Below are 15,019 nucleotides of genomic sequence, written 5' to 3' on the forward strand. Positions count from 1 at the left end.
GAAGGACACTCAAACCAGCAGAAGGATGCCGGACCCGCCGAAGAGGACACCCGAAGCCGCAGAAGGACGCCGGACCCGACGAGGCCGCCGATGGACCGATGGACGCCGCGCAAGACACCAAAACTATAAGTACAAAAATAACTTTTTTTCCACAGGATTGGGGGTCACTTTAGGGGTGCGCGGTATACGCGGGAGCGCGTTATACCGCGATAAATACGGTACTTTGAATTAGGTGAGCTTACGCCGACGGATTTACGTTACGCCGGCGCAACGTAGGGAGCGAGTGCTTTGTGAATACTGCTCTTGCCTCTCTGAGTTCGTCGGCGTAGCGCATATGAGATGCACTACGCCAGCCGAAATATGCGCCGCTCTACGAGAATCCGGGCCAGAGTGTGCCAGCTTGTGGATGCTCTGTATTTAGCTTCTGACAGGCTGCACAAGGAGCCCCGTATCTCCGGAACCATAGGTCACAGAAGCCCCAAGTGGTGGGGTAGGACTTAGGCTACTTACCCCCAAATTTGGGGTCTCTGTGACCCCAGGTCGCCGAGCTATAATCCTGGAAGCTCGATCTTTTTTATTTTTAATGTTCATTGCAGGTGAGGCCCTGCCTCTGACAGGAAAATAGCTCTTATACTGTATATGCATTTCACCTGTGTAATCAGACTTTTAACGGGAGTTCAGCTTTACTGTTTTAGAGTAAATAATAAATGTTACTTTTACTTTTATCCTATCTCTGTTTGGAAATGTGACTAATTAATCTGAACCCGGCTGTATCTGGTCTTTTTAAAGACGTTAACCAGATTGTAAATGTATACAGTACAAAGGTGTGTCTGGTATATTCAGGACTTTTTATGTGTCATTTATTGTAGCAGGGAATGAGGACTTTTCACCAGCAGTACCAGGGCTCAAGTCCTGCGGGAACGCGTGGGAACGGAGTTCCTGCACTTTTTTCACAGCAGGAACTCAGTTCCCTTTGCAGGACTAGAATTTGCTTCTTTCTAAATCCCGCGATAACTCGCGGCAGACCTCCGCAATGTCTCCTGGGAACAATGACAAAAGCTCCCAGGAGACATTGCGGCATCGAGGAAGTGACGGAATACCCGCACACTACCCGATGAATCCATATACAGGACGCGGCCAGTAACATAAAGGATTACTAAGGTACAGTGGATCGAAAAAAAAAAACATGCGGTTTAGTAATTATGCATATGAGCGTATAATTTTTATTTTTTTTGGTGGGGGAGTGGATCTTGGGTGGAAGTTTCCACACTTTTTTCCCCAGGACTTGACCCCTGAGCAGTATACAGCACAGGAAAGGCGGAAAGAGGGACATTGCTCCAAATCAGGCACAGTGCCTCAAAATCAGGGACAGTTGGGAGCCATGCAGTGGCACCTGGTGCTCAATATTTTGGGAGGAGGCGGAAAACCGACGTGGGAGACGGCCAGGAAGACGACGATCCCCCAACCCCCTCCCCTGCACAATCACCACCTGCAGGATATGGACGGACAGAGGCCTCCTTACCTTATGACAAGGACCAGGGCTAGGGCTGCTGCCCCTCGCTCTGCGGCCATTGCTTCTCCTCTGCCGAACAGAAAGTGGATCCTGGGACCCAATTGGCTGGGAGTCCTAAGAACCGCTTCCTGATTGACTGGGAGGAGAATCAGGAAGACAATAGCGCTATTGTCACACTACTAGGTAGGCTCAGGGCGCAGTGCTCTGTGTCCCAAGCCTACCCTTTTTTAAGCCAATTAGAACCTCAGGCTATAATCATGTGCTGCTGCAAAAAAAAAAAAACATTGAAATCCATGTGTCCGGCGCCCTCATGTAGATTAGGGTCTGGGTGCATGGATTAGGGGGGCGGCCTTATATAGATTGGCTGCCACTGTGCAATTATACCCCAGATACCCTCCAGTACTCTGACCCCTCTACACCCCAGATATCCTCCCAGTACTCTGACCCCTCTACACCCCAGATATTTCCCCAGCACTCTGACCCCTCTACACTCAAGCTATCCCCCCAGCACTGTTGCCCCCAGATATCCCCCCAGCACTCTGACCCCCTCTACACCCCAGATATCCCCCCAGCACTCTGACCCCTCTACACCCAAGATATCCCCCCAGTACTCTGACCCCTCTACACCCCAGATATGCCCCCCAGCACTCTGACTCCTCCACACCCCCAGATATCCCCCAGCACTCTGACCCCTCTACACCCCAGATATCCCCCCAGCACTGTAACCCCTCTACATCCCAGGTATCCCCCCCAGCACTCTGACCCCTCTACATCCCAGATATCCCCCCAGCACTCTGACACCTCTACACCCCAGATATCCCCCCAGCACTGTTACCCCCTCTACACCCCAGATATCCCCCCAGCACTGTAACCCCTCTACACCCCAGATATCCCCCAGCACTCTGACCCCTCTACACCCCAGATATCCCCCCAGCACTCTGACCCCTCTACACCCCAGATATCCCCCCAGCACTCTAACCCCTGTACAGCCCAGATATCCCCCAGCACTCTGACCCCTCTACACCCCAGATACCCCCCAGCACTCTGACCCCTCTACACACCAGATACCCCCAAGCACTAAGCACTTATCCCCCCAGCACATATCCAACGTTCCAAAAATTGAATAAAGTTAGATTTAACATCTATAATTAACCTGTATGTTCCATTAAAGGTCTTTCGGTGGACAGGAGACAACTACTTTTTTGTCAGAGGGGATGTCCAGTCCTTGACATTCGGAGGTGGCAAATAGTAAGTATGCCAAAGTGCTCATGGAAGACAAAAATGTTTATTTTTGACACATTTAACTTATTTTTTTACTTTACTTGCCTGTTATTTCCTTCGCAGTGGTCATTTTGGTCTGTGGCTGGATGAAGATTTGTATAACGGAAGAAGTCAGAGGTGTGAGACCTTCGACAACCTCATACTGTCCAGTAGGGAGCAATTCCGCATCCACAGCCTTGAAGCCTGGGCATTCACCTGAGTGCCCCTCGGGGTCCTCCATGTCCATCCTTTGGACAGACTCTTAAAAACGATTTGTTGGATGTAACAAATGTCCGGAGAATCGGGAAAAAGACAGATGGGGATTTGCTGGCAATTCGAATCGCTGACAAGCGGCTGCGTTTTTTTTTGGTGGCGATTCAGAACGCTGCTGACTGTTTCTGTGACATGGCCGGCTTCCAGGACTATTCAATTCGGGAAGTCCATGAACTAGATCTAAGCTTTTGGCCATTGGCTGATCCCCATATTGTTGTGTCACAGAAATTCAAGAAAAGAACATTTTTGACAGTGTTTTAAGTATATATGATTGTAAATTATCCTAAAAATTGTTTTTATTGTGAATATTTTGTGATTGAGGCCATAGCTGGCCATTGCCTGTTCAGGATCTGCTTTCTGTTTGTGTTTTCCATTATCACCATGTCCATGTTTTTTCCCTCTATGAGTGAAGTGTGATTAAAAACCGTAGAGTCTGTGTGCCGATGTATCCCTCCAAATCAGGGTCAGTCCCTCCAAATCAGGGTCAGTCCCTCCAAATCGGGGTCAACCCCTCCAAATCGGGGTCAGTCCTTCCAAATCGAGGTCAGTCCTTCCAAATCGGGGTCAGTCCCTCCAAATCGAGGTCAGTCCTTCCAAATCGGGGTCAGTCCCTCCAAATCGGGGTCAGTCCCTCCAAATCGGGGTCAGTCCCTCCAAATTAGGGTCAGTCCCTCCAAATCGGGGTCAGTCCCTCCAAATCAGGGTCAGTCCCTCCAAATCAGGGTCAGTCCCTCCAAATCAGGGTCAGTCCCTCCAAATCAGGATCAGTCCCTCCAAATCGGGATCAGTCCCTCCAAATCGGGGTCAGTCCCTCTAAATCGGGGTCAGTCCCTCTAAATCGGGGTCAGTCCCTCCAAATCGGGGTCAGTCCCTCCAAATCGGGGTCAGTCCCTCCAAATCAGGGTCAGTCCCTCCAAATAAATTACAGTCCCTCCAAATCAGGATCAGTCCCTCCAAATCGGGGTCAGTCTCTCCAAATCAGGGTCAGTCCCTCCAAATCGGGGTCAGTCCCTCCAAATCAGGATCAGTCCCTCCAAATCGGGGTCAGTCCCTCCAAATCAGGGCAGTCCCTCTAAATAAATGGCAGTCCCTCCAAAGCAGGGTAAGTCCCTCCAAATAAATGACAGTCCCTCCAAATCAATGACAGTCCCTCCAAATCAGGGGCAATCCCTCCAAATCAGGAACAGTCCCTCTAAATAAATGACAGTCCCTCCAAATCAGGGTCAGTCCCTCCAAATCAGGAACAGTCCCTCTAAATAAATGACAGTCCCTCCAAACCAGGGTCAGTCCCTCCAAATCGGGGTCAGTCCCTCCAAAGCAGGGTAAGTCCCTCCAAATCAGGGATAGTCCCTCCAAATCGGGGATAGTCCCTCCAAATTTGGGTCAGTTACTCCAAATGAGTGCCAGTTCCTCCAAATCAGGGTCAGTCCCTCCAAATCGGGGATAGTCCCTCCAAATTGGGGTCAGTTACTCCAAATCAGGGTCAGTCCCTCCAAATCAGGGATAGTCCCTCCAAATCGGGGTCAGTCCCTCCAAAGCAGGGATAGTCCCTCCAAATCAGGGATAGTCCCTCCAAATCGGGGATAGTCCCTCCAAATTTGGGTCAGTTACTCCAAATGAGTGCCAGTTCCTCCAAATCAGGGTCAGTCCCTCCAAATCGGGGATAGTCCCTCCAAATTGGGGTCAGTTACTCCAAATCAGGGTCAGTCCCTCCAAATCGGGGTCAACCCCTCCAAATCGGGGTCAGTCCTTCCAAATCGAGGTCAGTCCTTCCAAATCGGGGTCAGTCCCTCCAAATCGAGGTCAGTCCTTCCAAATCGGGGTCAGTCCCTCCAAATCGGGGTCAGTCCCTCCAAATTAGGGTCAGTCCCTCCAAATTAGGGTCAGTCCCTCCAAATCGGGGTCAGTCCCTCCAAATCAGGGTCAGTCCCTCCAAATCAGGGTCAGTCCCTCCAAATCAGGGTCAGTCCCTCCAAATCAGGATCAGTCCCTCCAAATCGGGGTCAGTCCCTCTAAATCGGGGTCAGTCCCTCTAAATCGGGGTCAGTCCCTCCAAATCGGGGTCAGTCCCTCCAAATCGGGGTCAGTCCCTCCAAATCAGGGTCAGTCCCTCCAAATAAATTACAGTCCCTCCAAATCAGGATCAGTCCCTCCAAATCGGGGTCAGTCTCTCCAAATCAGGGTCAGTCCCTCCAAATCGGGGTCAGTCCCTCCAAATCAGGATCAGTCCCTCCAAATCGGGGTCAGTCCCTCCAAATCAGGGCAGTCCCTCTAAATAAATGGCAGTCCCTCCAAAGCAGGGTAAGTCCCTCCAAATAAATGACAGTCCCTCCAAATCAATGACAGTCCCTCCAAATCAGGGGCAATCCCTCCAAATCAGGAACAGTCCCTCTAAATAAATGACAGTCCCTCCAAATCAGGGTCAGTCCCTCCAAATCAGGAACAGTCCCTCTAAATAAATGACAGTCCCTCCAAACCAGGGTCAGTCCCTCCAAATCGGGGTCAGTCCCTCCAAAGCAGGGTAAGTCCCTCCAAATCAGGGATAGTCCCTCCAAATCGGGGATAGTCCCTCCAAATTTGGGTCAGTTACTCCAAATGAGTGCCAGTTCCTCCAAATCAGGGTCAGTCCCTCCAAATCGGGGATAGTCCCTCCAAATTGGGGTCAGTTACTCCAAATCAGGGTCAGTCCCTCCAAATCGGGGATAGTCCCTCCAAATCGGGGATAGTCCCTCCAAATGGGGGTCAGTCTCTCCAAATCAGGAACAGTCCCTCCAAATAAACGACAGTCCCTCCAAATCGGGGTCAGTCCCTCCAAATCGGGGATAGTCCCTCCAAATCGGGGTCAGTCCTACCAAATCGGGGTCAGTCCCTCCAAATCGGGGTCAGTCCCTCCAAATCGGGGTCAGTCTCTCCAAATCAGGGTCAGTTCCTCCAAATCAGGACAGTCCCTCCTATTCAGGAACAGTCCATCCAAATAAAAGACAGTCCCTCCAAATCAGGGTCAGTCCCTCCAAATCAGGAACAGTCCCTCCAAATCAGGCATAGTCCCTCCAAATTGGGTTCAGTCCCTCCAAATCAGGGCAGTCCCTCCAAAACAGGGACAGTACCTCTAAATAAATGACAGTCCCTCCAAATCATGGTCAGTCCCTCCAAAGCAGCGTAAGTCCCTCTAAATCAGGGATAGTCCCTCCAAATTGGGGACAGTGGGGAGCTATGCTATTTCATCATTGGAGTGCAGTGAACAGTTTTACAGTTGTATTTAGACTTTCTTAGTCTCCTGCATCGACCCCATTTGACCACTAGAGGTCTCCGCAGCGAATCCCATAGGCTGCTTTTACTCCAGATGGAACTTTTACAGCTAAAATTAAATGGGCGGAGGTAGAAAGGCTGATCTCTCTTCTCTGATTGGCCCGCGATCTACACAGCGGCACCGTACTTGTAGTTTCTGAATGAAGTCCGGGAATGACTACGAGTCCCAGAATGCAGCGCGGCTCCAGATTCCTAATTGGCCTCTTCAATCGTCCTCTTACAAAGCGCATAAACAAAAGGCTTCCTGTGGATCAGGTAGGACGGGGACTGCAGGGGCGGACATTGGGGATGGGAGCCGCACTTCACTATCAGGAGGTCTGTGGGATCCTATGGGGGGGGGATACAGGAGGGATCACACTCTACAGATCAATCCCAATGTATAGGAGGAGGAGGAATACATTCTCTATCATCAGCAGGAGGACACATTATTATTATCATCATATATATATATCATTATTATATCATCATTATTATTATTATAGAGCTGTCACATTCTCTTCCAGACACAGTTTGGTGCTGAGCTCATCTTTCATCTTCAGAATTTTGAAATTTAAATATATTTTTATTTTTTTGAGGGGAGAATCTTGAAATGTTTCATTTTACTAGATTTACTAAAACTGGTGTGACTGTGCCCAGAGTAACCAATCAGCTTCTAGCTTTTATCGTCAAAACTTAAGCCCCCTTTTCCCACCGGCGCGACTCGTCATGTGATCTGACAATTCGCACCCTACAGGGCTTCGAAAAAAGTATTCACACCCCCCCTCCCTTTTACTCTGAAACCCCTAACTAAAATCTAGTGCCTTCGGAAGTCACCTAGTATATTACAGTGCCTTGAAAAAGTATTCATACCCCCGTACTTCTCCTTTTAACTACTTCAGATCTGCGCTATAGCCGAAAGGTGGCGACCCACTTTGCCGGGAGGGCGTCCATGGATGTCCTCCCGTGCTCGAGCGGCCTCTGCAGGGCGGCGCGCTCTGTGATCAGCGAGTCAATGAGACTCGGCTGATCACAGATCGGAGTAAGGGGTCGATCCTGACCGTTTACCACGTGATCATCTGTCAGCCAATGACAGCTGATCATGTGATGTAAACAAATACGGTAATCGGCTATTTTTTCAAGAAAAGCTACTATCTGTGCCAGTGCCCACCCGTTCTGCCTATCAGTGCCCACCCGTTCAGCCTATCAGTGCCCACCCGTTCAGCCTATCAGTGCCCACCTGTGCCACCCATCAGTGCCACCTATCAGTGCCATCTATCAGTGTCACCAATCAGTGCCTCATCAACAGTGCTGCCCATGAGTGTCACCTACCAGTGATCATCAGTGCCACCTACCAGTGATCATCAGTGTCACCTACCAGTGATCATCAGTGCCACCTACCAGTGATCATCAGTGCCACCTACCAGTGATCATCAGTGCCACCTACCAGTGATCATCAGTGCCACCTACCAGTGATCATCAGTGCCACCTACCAGTGATCATCAGTGCCACCTACCAGTGATCATCAGTGCCACCTACCAGTGATCATCAGTGCCACCTATCAGTGATCATCAGTGCCACCTATTCGTGATCATCAGTGCTACCTATCAGTGCCACCTATCAGTGCCATCAGTGCACAAAAATAAAAACCCCAGCTGTGATTAAATACTACCAAAACAAAGCTCTGTTTGTGTGAAAAAATGATAAAAGATTGGAAAACCCGATCGTGTGTACCAGGCTTAAGCCTGCCACCCAGCTGGCTCCAGTTCCAGCTACACCTGCTCCTTCTGCAGTCCTAGAGGGTCAGAGTGGAGAGCGGCGACTGACAGTCACCGCTCTCCACTCCGAGAAGGCATAGAACTGATTGATCAGCGGTCATATGATTGCTCAGTTCTTGGTTTTTAGAGCCGGAGGGGGACAGCTGCAGCATCGGGGTAAGTATGAAGTGTTTTTATACCCCAAACTTTAAGCTCAGGCTCAAAGTAACATATACAGCTGTGAGGAATCTCCCTTTTTCTAGTCTCCATTCATTGAAGATAATGGATTGAACCTGGTCATAGGTGGTCTTTAAAAAATCATAAGTGAAAAGATCAAATATTAACACACTGCCTAGCATTGTAGATCCTGGATGCAAGCAAGTTTCCCTTTTCTTGATCATACATCACGGGACACAGAGCCTTCATTACTTAATGGGTTATGTAGTCGCCACAGGTGATTGGACGCTGGTTAACCCAATTAAAATTGAGTTCCTCCCCTATATAGCCCCTCCCAAATGGAGAGTACCTCAGTTTTTTCGGCAGTGTTAAAGTGGTTGGTCACGTTCAACATGTGCTAAGAAGAAAAATGCTCTTTTAAAGGTCTTCCTGCGGAGACCTAGGAGCTATAACCGGATCCATTCCTCAGGCTGATATCAAAAGCCTAAGATGGTTGGTACCCGGGCCTCGTGTAAGAAGAAACAAGGTTTGCCTGTAATGTCTCTCTGCGGAGGTCTGGGATCCAGACTTTGCTGTACTAATACATCTGTAGCATGAAAAGTTTCTGGCAGAGTCTTCTACAGGTCCAGGTATGAGGTTTTTTTCTAATAAAACCCTTTGTAAACCTGAAGGTTGGCACAACTTGCCCGCCGTGATGGGTGAAAGCTGGAACTACTTTTGGTAGCTTTCCTGCAGCGTGGATCAGGTAAGAAGAAGATATTTTTTTATTTATTTCTGTATTATCTTCTTGGAGTAGAATGTCTTTCCTGGTTTTCACCACTGGAGGGAGTAAGTGCAACCTGGTGTTTTCTTACATAGCCTTCCAGGACATGCTCAGTGAAGTCGATCAAATGCAAACACCACTCACCACCTTCTGCTGCAGGCTCTGCTACGATACGCATACAGGGGTCCACAAAGATGCCCCCCAGCAATCTCTCTCCCCCCCCCCCCCCCCTTGTCTCCTGGGCGCCGCCATGACAGCGGCGCATGCGCGCGCCGGGAGCGCGTTTTTTTTCTGTCAAAACAGAGACATGGATGGGGGGAGGGCCAAAGTGGTTGCTAGTGCCCGTGCGCAATGCAGGACACCAAGAGGCTGGTTCAAAAGCCCAGCACAACAGAGCCTTCTGTAAGCGCGATGGCCACAGAGCAAATTTCCATTATCTTCTATTACAGTGTTGCAAAGAAAAAGTTTTCTTTTAGTGTCCTTTGCTGTGGTATGCAGTTTGGGCAGATCAGAGGTCTAACCTGGTAATTGCAGATTAGCTTCCTTACTGCTGTAATGTTGCAGTCACTGTCATTTTCAGGCACAATTAGCCTATGCAGTGCATTAAATGACACCGGTTTTATTAGGTAAATCTTGGATCAAAGAGACCCTGTCATCTTACTCATTCAGGGGAAGGTGACAGTGCGTGAAGTGCCCCCCTCCCCTCACCCCAGCAATACTCACACCTTACCAGCGCTCTCTCACAGTTTCTGCCTCTTCCGCAGCCGGCACATAAAAGAGCGGTGGAGTTATTCCCCCAGTAATCTAACACTACTTGGGCCTAGTGATTGGCTGCAAGACCTGAGACTTGTGGGAGGAGGTCACATGTCCCCCATACCCGGAAGTACTGTACTCCTGTAGTTAAGTAATACTAAGTCTAGTCCCTCCCCCCAGCCTGTTACTGGACAGAGAAGCAGAAGACTCACGCGCTCACCTCCCTGCCAAATCGCCCTCTCCTACTGTCAGCATGTTCCTCAAAAACATGAGGACTACAGCAGGGCTCGACAAAATCCGGGCGGCCGGTCGCAATTGTGACAAGAAATTGTGACCTGGCGTCCGGGGAAGCTTAGGCCTGCATAAGACCGCAAAGCCGTGGCCTCAATTACCGGCGATCGCGAGGTGGGGGCGCCGGTAATTGAGGCCGTGGCTTTGCGGCCTTCTGCAGGCCTAAGTTTCCTTTTGTGATATGGTGCCATCTTGTGGTGGCCGTTGGCATTACAAGTTTCACTGCCTTCTCCTTCCCTCTAATTAAAACCCCCAAACATTATATATATTTTTTATTCTAACACCCTAGAGAATAAAATGGCGGACGTTGCAATACTTTCTATCACACCGCATTTGCGCAGCGGTCTTACAAGCGCACTTTTTTTGGGGAAAAAATACACTTTTTTTTAATTAAAAAATAAGACAACAGTAAAGTCAGTCCAATTTCTTTATATTTTGTGAAAGATAATGTTACGCCGAGTAAATTGATACCCAACATGTCACGCTTCAAAATTGCGTCCGCTCGTGGAATGGCGACAAACTTTTACCCTTTAAAATCTCCATAGGCGACGTTTAAAAAAATTCTACAGGTTGCATGTTTTGAGTTACAGAGGAGGTCTAGGGCTAGAATTATTGCTCTCGCTCTACCAATCGCGGCGATACCTCACATGTGTGGTTTGAATACCGTTTACATATGCAGGCGCTACTCATATATGCGTTCGCGAGCGAGCTCGGCGGGACGGGCGCGTTTTCTGGCTCCTAACTTTTTTAGCTGGCTCCTAGATTCCAAGCAAATTTGTCAAACCCTGGACTACAAGACACCTGTTTGGCTCTTTGTGTTGCTCCTCTCTCTCTCTCACAGTCTGACTTCTGGGTCAGCCTGGGTAAGGGAGGTGCAGCACAAGTACACATAAGCATGCGCACACCCTAATCACCCCATGCAACAGAGAATCCCCTGCTGCTCAAAACCCCCTCCCTGCAGCGCAGCCGGTTACCCTTCTCTCCTTCCGGCTGCTGCAGGGAATGTTTCAGGATGGGGAGGGGGGAAGGAGCCAGTAAACGCACTATATTACCAAAAGTATTGGGACGCCTGCCTTTACACGCACATGAACGTTATTGGCATCCCAGGCTTAGTCTGTAGGGTTCAATATTGAGTTGCCCCAGCCTTTGCAGCTATAACAACTTCAACTCTTCTGGGAAGGCCGTCCACAAGGTTTAGGAGCTGTGCTGCTATCAATCCGTCCAGCCTAGCCAATCAACGGCCAGGCTGGGAACCGAAGAGGATCACGAGGACGCGCGCGGGACTTTCGAGGGTGAGGTAAGTAAAACGGGGGTTCGAGGGGGGGGCGGTACCATCGGATGCATTAAGGTGAAAAAACATTTACCTTTACAACCCCTTTAAGTGTGACCTAGGGAGTGTTTATAACTGTTAGGGGGCGTGGCTTGGCGTGACACATCATTGATCGCTGTTCCCAAAGACAGGGAAAAGACGATCACTGACAGTGTCACTGAGAAGAACGGGGAGATGTTTGTTTACACTTGCCTCTCCCCGTTCTTCAGCTCTGTGACCCGATGGCTATGGCAACGGCGGCATTCGGGTCCCGTGGGCACGCGCGATCGACCCGCGGCTTGCATCTTAAAGGGGACGTACCTGTACGTGCCTATGCCCAGCCGTGCTTCTCTGCTGACGTATATGTACAGGCGGCGGTCCTCAAGTGGTTAAGTTAAAATCTATGGGCCAGATCCTCAAAGAAGTTACGCTGGCATATCTATTGATACGCCGCGTAACTTCTAGTTTGCTCCGGCGTATCTTTGTTTTGTATCCACAAAACAAGATACGCCTGAAGCTGGGTTAGATCCGACTGGCGTACGTCTTAGTACGCCGTCGGATCTAAGGTGCATATTTACGCTGGCCGCTAGGTGGCGTTTCCGTAGATTTCCGCGTTGAGTATGCAAATTAGCTAGATACGGTGATCCACGAACGTACGTCCGGCTGGCGCATTTTTTTACGTCATTTCCGTAAGGCTTTTTTCGGCGTATAGTTACCCCTGCTATATGAGGCGTATCCTATGTTAAGTATGGACGTCGTTCCCGCGTCGAATTTTGAAAATTTTACGTCGTTTGCGTAAGTCGTTCGCGAATAGGGCTTTGCGTAGAATGACGTTCACGTCGTAAGCATTGGCTTGTTGCGGGTTAATTTTGAGCTTGCGCACTGGGATACCTCCATGGACTGCGCATGCACCGTTAAAAAAAAAACGTAATTTACGTCGGGTCAAGACGTATTAACATAAAACACGCCCCCATCTCATACATTTGAATTGCGTGCCCTTACGCAAAGTTACACTATGCCGCCGTAACTTACGGCGCAAATTCTTTCAGGATAAGGAAAATACGCTGTATGTTACGGCGGCGTAGTGTATCAGAGATACGCTACGCCGGACGCAACAATGCGCCACGCTACGTGGATATGGCCCTATATTTTTTGCTAGAAAATTACTTGGAACCCCCCAAACATTATGGGCCAGATTCACGTAGATCAGCGGATCTATAGATCCGCTCGATCTACGTGATTTAAGATCTGCTCCCGCAAGTTTGAGAGGCAAGTGGCTAATTCACAAACCACTTACCTCCAAACTTGCGGCGGCGGATCCTAAATCCCCCGGCGGAATTCAAATTCTGCGGCTAGGGGGAGTGTACTATTTAAATCAGGCGCGTTCCCGCGCCGATTTAAATGCGCATGCGCCGTCCGGGGAATTTCCCGGCGTGCATTGCTCCCACTGACGTCACTAGGACGTCAGTGGTTTCGACGTGAGCGTGACTTGCGACGCGCGTGTTTGTGAATCGGCGTACGCAAACGACGTTAGAAAATTCAAATTCAACGCGGGAACGCCGGCTATACTTAACATTGGCTGCGCCTGATAAAAGCAGGGGTAAGTATACGACGGGTACGCCGCTACGGAAACGTCGTAAGAAGACTGCGTCGGGTCCGCGTACGTTCGTGAATTTGCATATCTCGCTGATTTACATATTATTTATCGTAAATCAGCGGGAACGCCCCCGGCGCCATTTTTAAATTGAAAAAAAGATCCGACAGTGTAACACAGTGTAACACTGTCAGATCTTAGCCCTATCTATGCGTATCTGATTCTATGAATCAGGCGCATAGATAGGAGCAGTGTAAGTCAGAGATACGATGGTGTATCTGTAGATACACCATCGTATCTCTCTGTGAATCTGGCCCTATATATAATTTAGCAGAGACCCTAGGGAATAAAATGGCAATTTCTGCAATATTTTATGTCACACTATTTGGCCAACGGTCTTTCAAATGCAATTTTTTGCGAAAAATTACACTTCAATTAATAAAAAAATAAAAACGAAACGGTGAAGTTAGCCCAATTTTTTTTGGTTTGTTTGTTTTAATGTGAAAGATGATGTTGCGCCGCGAGAATCGTGATCTATCTTCTAAGCAAAAAAAACATTATTCTCATTTTAGCCAGAATCGTGCAGCTCTACGAAGACCGCAGGGTGTCCAAATACAATGCCGATCATATATACAATGTTAGGTCGTTTGCTGTTCTTACTGCAGTCTCTTACAATAATTTTCGCTTTGTTTTCAGCAGTTCATCACCTGGATGACCACAGATTTCGGATCAGATTGAGAAATGGAAGCATCACCTAAAATCTCACAAAAGAGGACTCAAGAGGACTTGAGTAAATTGAAAACCAAGAAGGACCAAGAGGCCAAACGCTCATCTAAAGGGACTAAATCCAACGAGGAGAAACGTCCAAAAGTGAAAAAGACAAAAGACCATAAGGCGGCACGAGATCCGTCATCTGGGGAAGAAAAAGCGAACGAAGATCGCCAGTGGTTACGAATCCAACTAAATATGCAAACTAAGTCATTACCGATGAAGGTCAAAGAAGAAAGGTCCAATGACCTTGAAGAGCATTCTCTTGCAAAGTCCAGGCCTTATGCCTGTGTGGTTTGCCAAAAGAGTTTTGCTCAAAAGTCGAACCTTGTCACCCACTTTCGAGTCCACACCGGCTCCCGGCCTTATATGTGCATGGAATGTGGAAAGACCTTCAGCACCAGCTCCAACGCCGTCACCCACCAGAGGGTTCATACCGGCGAGCGCCCCTACAGCTGTGGAGAGTGTGGAAAAAAGTTCAGCATCAGCTCCAACTTGGTGACCCACCAAAGGGTTCATACGGGGGAAAGACCTTACTCTTGCACAGATTGCGGCAAGAGTTTCACTCACCGCTCCAATCTAGTCATACACCAGAGAGCCCATTCTGGGGAGAAGCCCTACATGTGCCAAAACTGCGGCAAAAATTTTACACACAGCTCTCACCTTGTAGCCCATCAAAAAGTCCACACTTAAAGCCCTTCTTCACCAAGAGTGGTGGGTTTGGACGCATGGCCATATCGGCCTAATCCATTGCTTGACAAAACCGGACGGCACAAGGTCCTGTTTGTTGTCTTTCTGGGGGGAGAGAACTGTGGACCTGAAATGCATGTTCATATTAAATGGATTTCTCCCTACTGGGTGGAACGAGGCAAGACTTGACCTAGTGTTGGTTCTTTATTGCTGTCAGGATCTATGGCAGCAAGATCTACCCTGCCCTTGGCAGGTTGAAGATCAACCTTCTTAGTTACTGGCCTGTTTAGTTCTTTATATACTCCTAGAATACAGACCCAAAGATATACTGTAGGTATTATGCACTTTCTAGAACAGGGGTGCCCAACCTTTTGAAGCACGAAGGCCACTTAAGCGACTTGGTAACTGCTCGCAGGCCACAATGAGCGGAGCGGGCGGATGGCAGATCCGTGTCCGCTCTGTAGACACAGCTGGATCGGATTGGAGGTAGGACACAAGTCTGCCACTCCTTAGAGGTGAATGGAGGGTCCAGATGGGTCGGACTGACCGTGTAAAAGGGGCCCATGGCTGCTTTCACACTGATGCG

At 49.0% G+C, this 15,019-nt stretch overlaps 2 protein-coding genes across 3 annotated transcripts in view; both read left to right on the forward strand.

The window, feature by feature from the left end:
• Nucleotides 1-3,275, forward strand: part of TLDC2 (TBC/LysM-associated domain containing 2) — a 30,618-nt gene extending 27,343 nt beyond the window's left edge. Inside the window, exons 5-6 of the mRNA XM_040330663.1 lie at nucleotides 2,685-2,761; nucleotides 2,858-3,275. Coding sequence (XP_040186597.1) covers nucleotides 2,685-2,761; nucleotides 2,858-2,993 — 213 coding nt within the window. The 3' untranslated portion in view covers nucleotides 2,994-3,275. The remainder of the gene's footprint in view (nucleotides 1-2,684; nucleotides 2,762-2,857) is intronic.
• Nucleotides 3,276-6,235: 2,960 nt separating this feature from the next.
• Nucleotides 6,236-14,449, forward strand: LOC120918829 (gastrula zinc finger protein XlCGF49.1-like). Of its 2 annotated transcripts, none has more exons than XM_040330664.1 (2): nucleotides 6,236-6,610; nucleotides 13,672-14,449. In XM_040330664.1, the coding sequence occupies exon 2, from the start codon at nucleotides 13,717-13,719 to the stop codon at nucleotides 14,434-14,436; it is 720 nt and encodes a 239-aa protein (XP_040186598.1). In that variant the 5' UTR covers nucleotides 6,236-6,610; nucleotides 13,672-13,716; the 3' UTR covers nucleotides 14,437-14,449. The 2 variants fall into 2 exon arrangements, with proteins under 2 accessions (XP_040186598.1, XP_040186599.1); XM_040330665.1 differs by having other exon boundaries at nucleotides 13,675-14,449.
• Nucleotides 14,450-15,019: the final 570 nt, after the last annotated feature.

Source organism: Rana temporaria, chromosome 12 (assembly GCF_905171775.1).
Source record: "Rana temporaria chromosome 12, aRanTem1.1, whole genome shotgun sequence".
NCBI classification, from domain to species: domain Eukaryota; kingdom Metazoa; phylum Chordata; class Amphibia; order Anura; family Ranidae; genus Rana; species Rana temporaria.

What these genes read in the sequence shown, in the direction of transcription:
- LOC120918829 (XM_040330664.1), top strand. Translation starts at nt 13,717, where the DNA reads ATGGAAGCATCACCTAAAATCTCACAAAAGAGGACTCAAGAGGACTTG.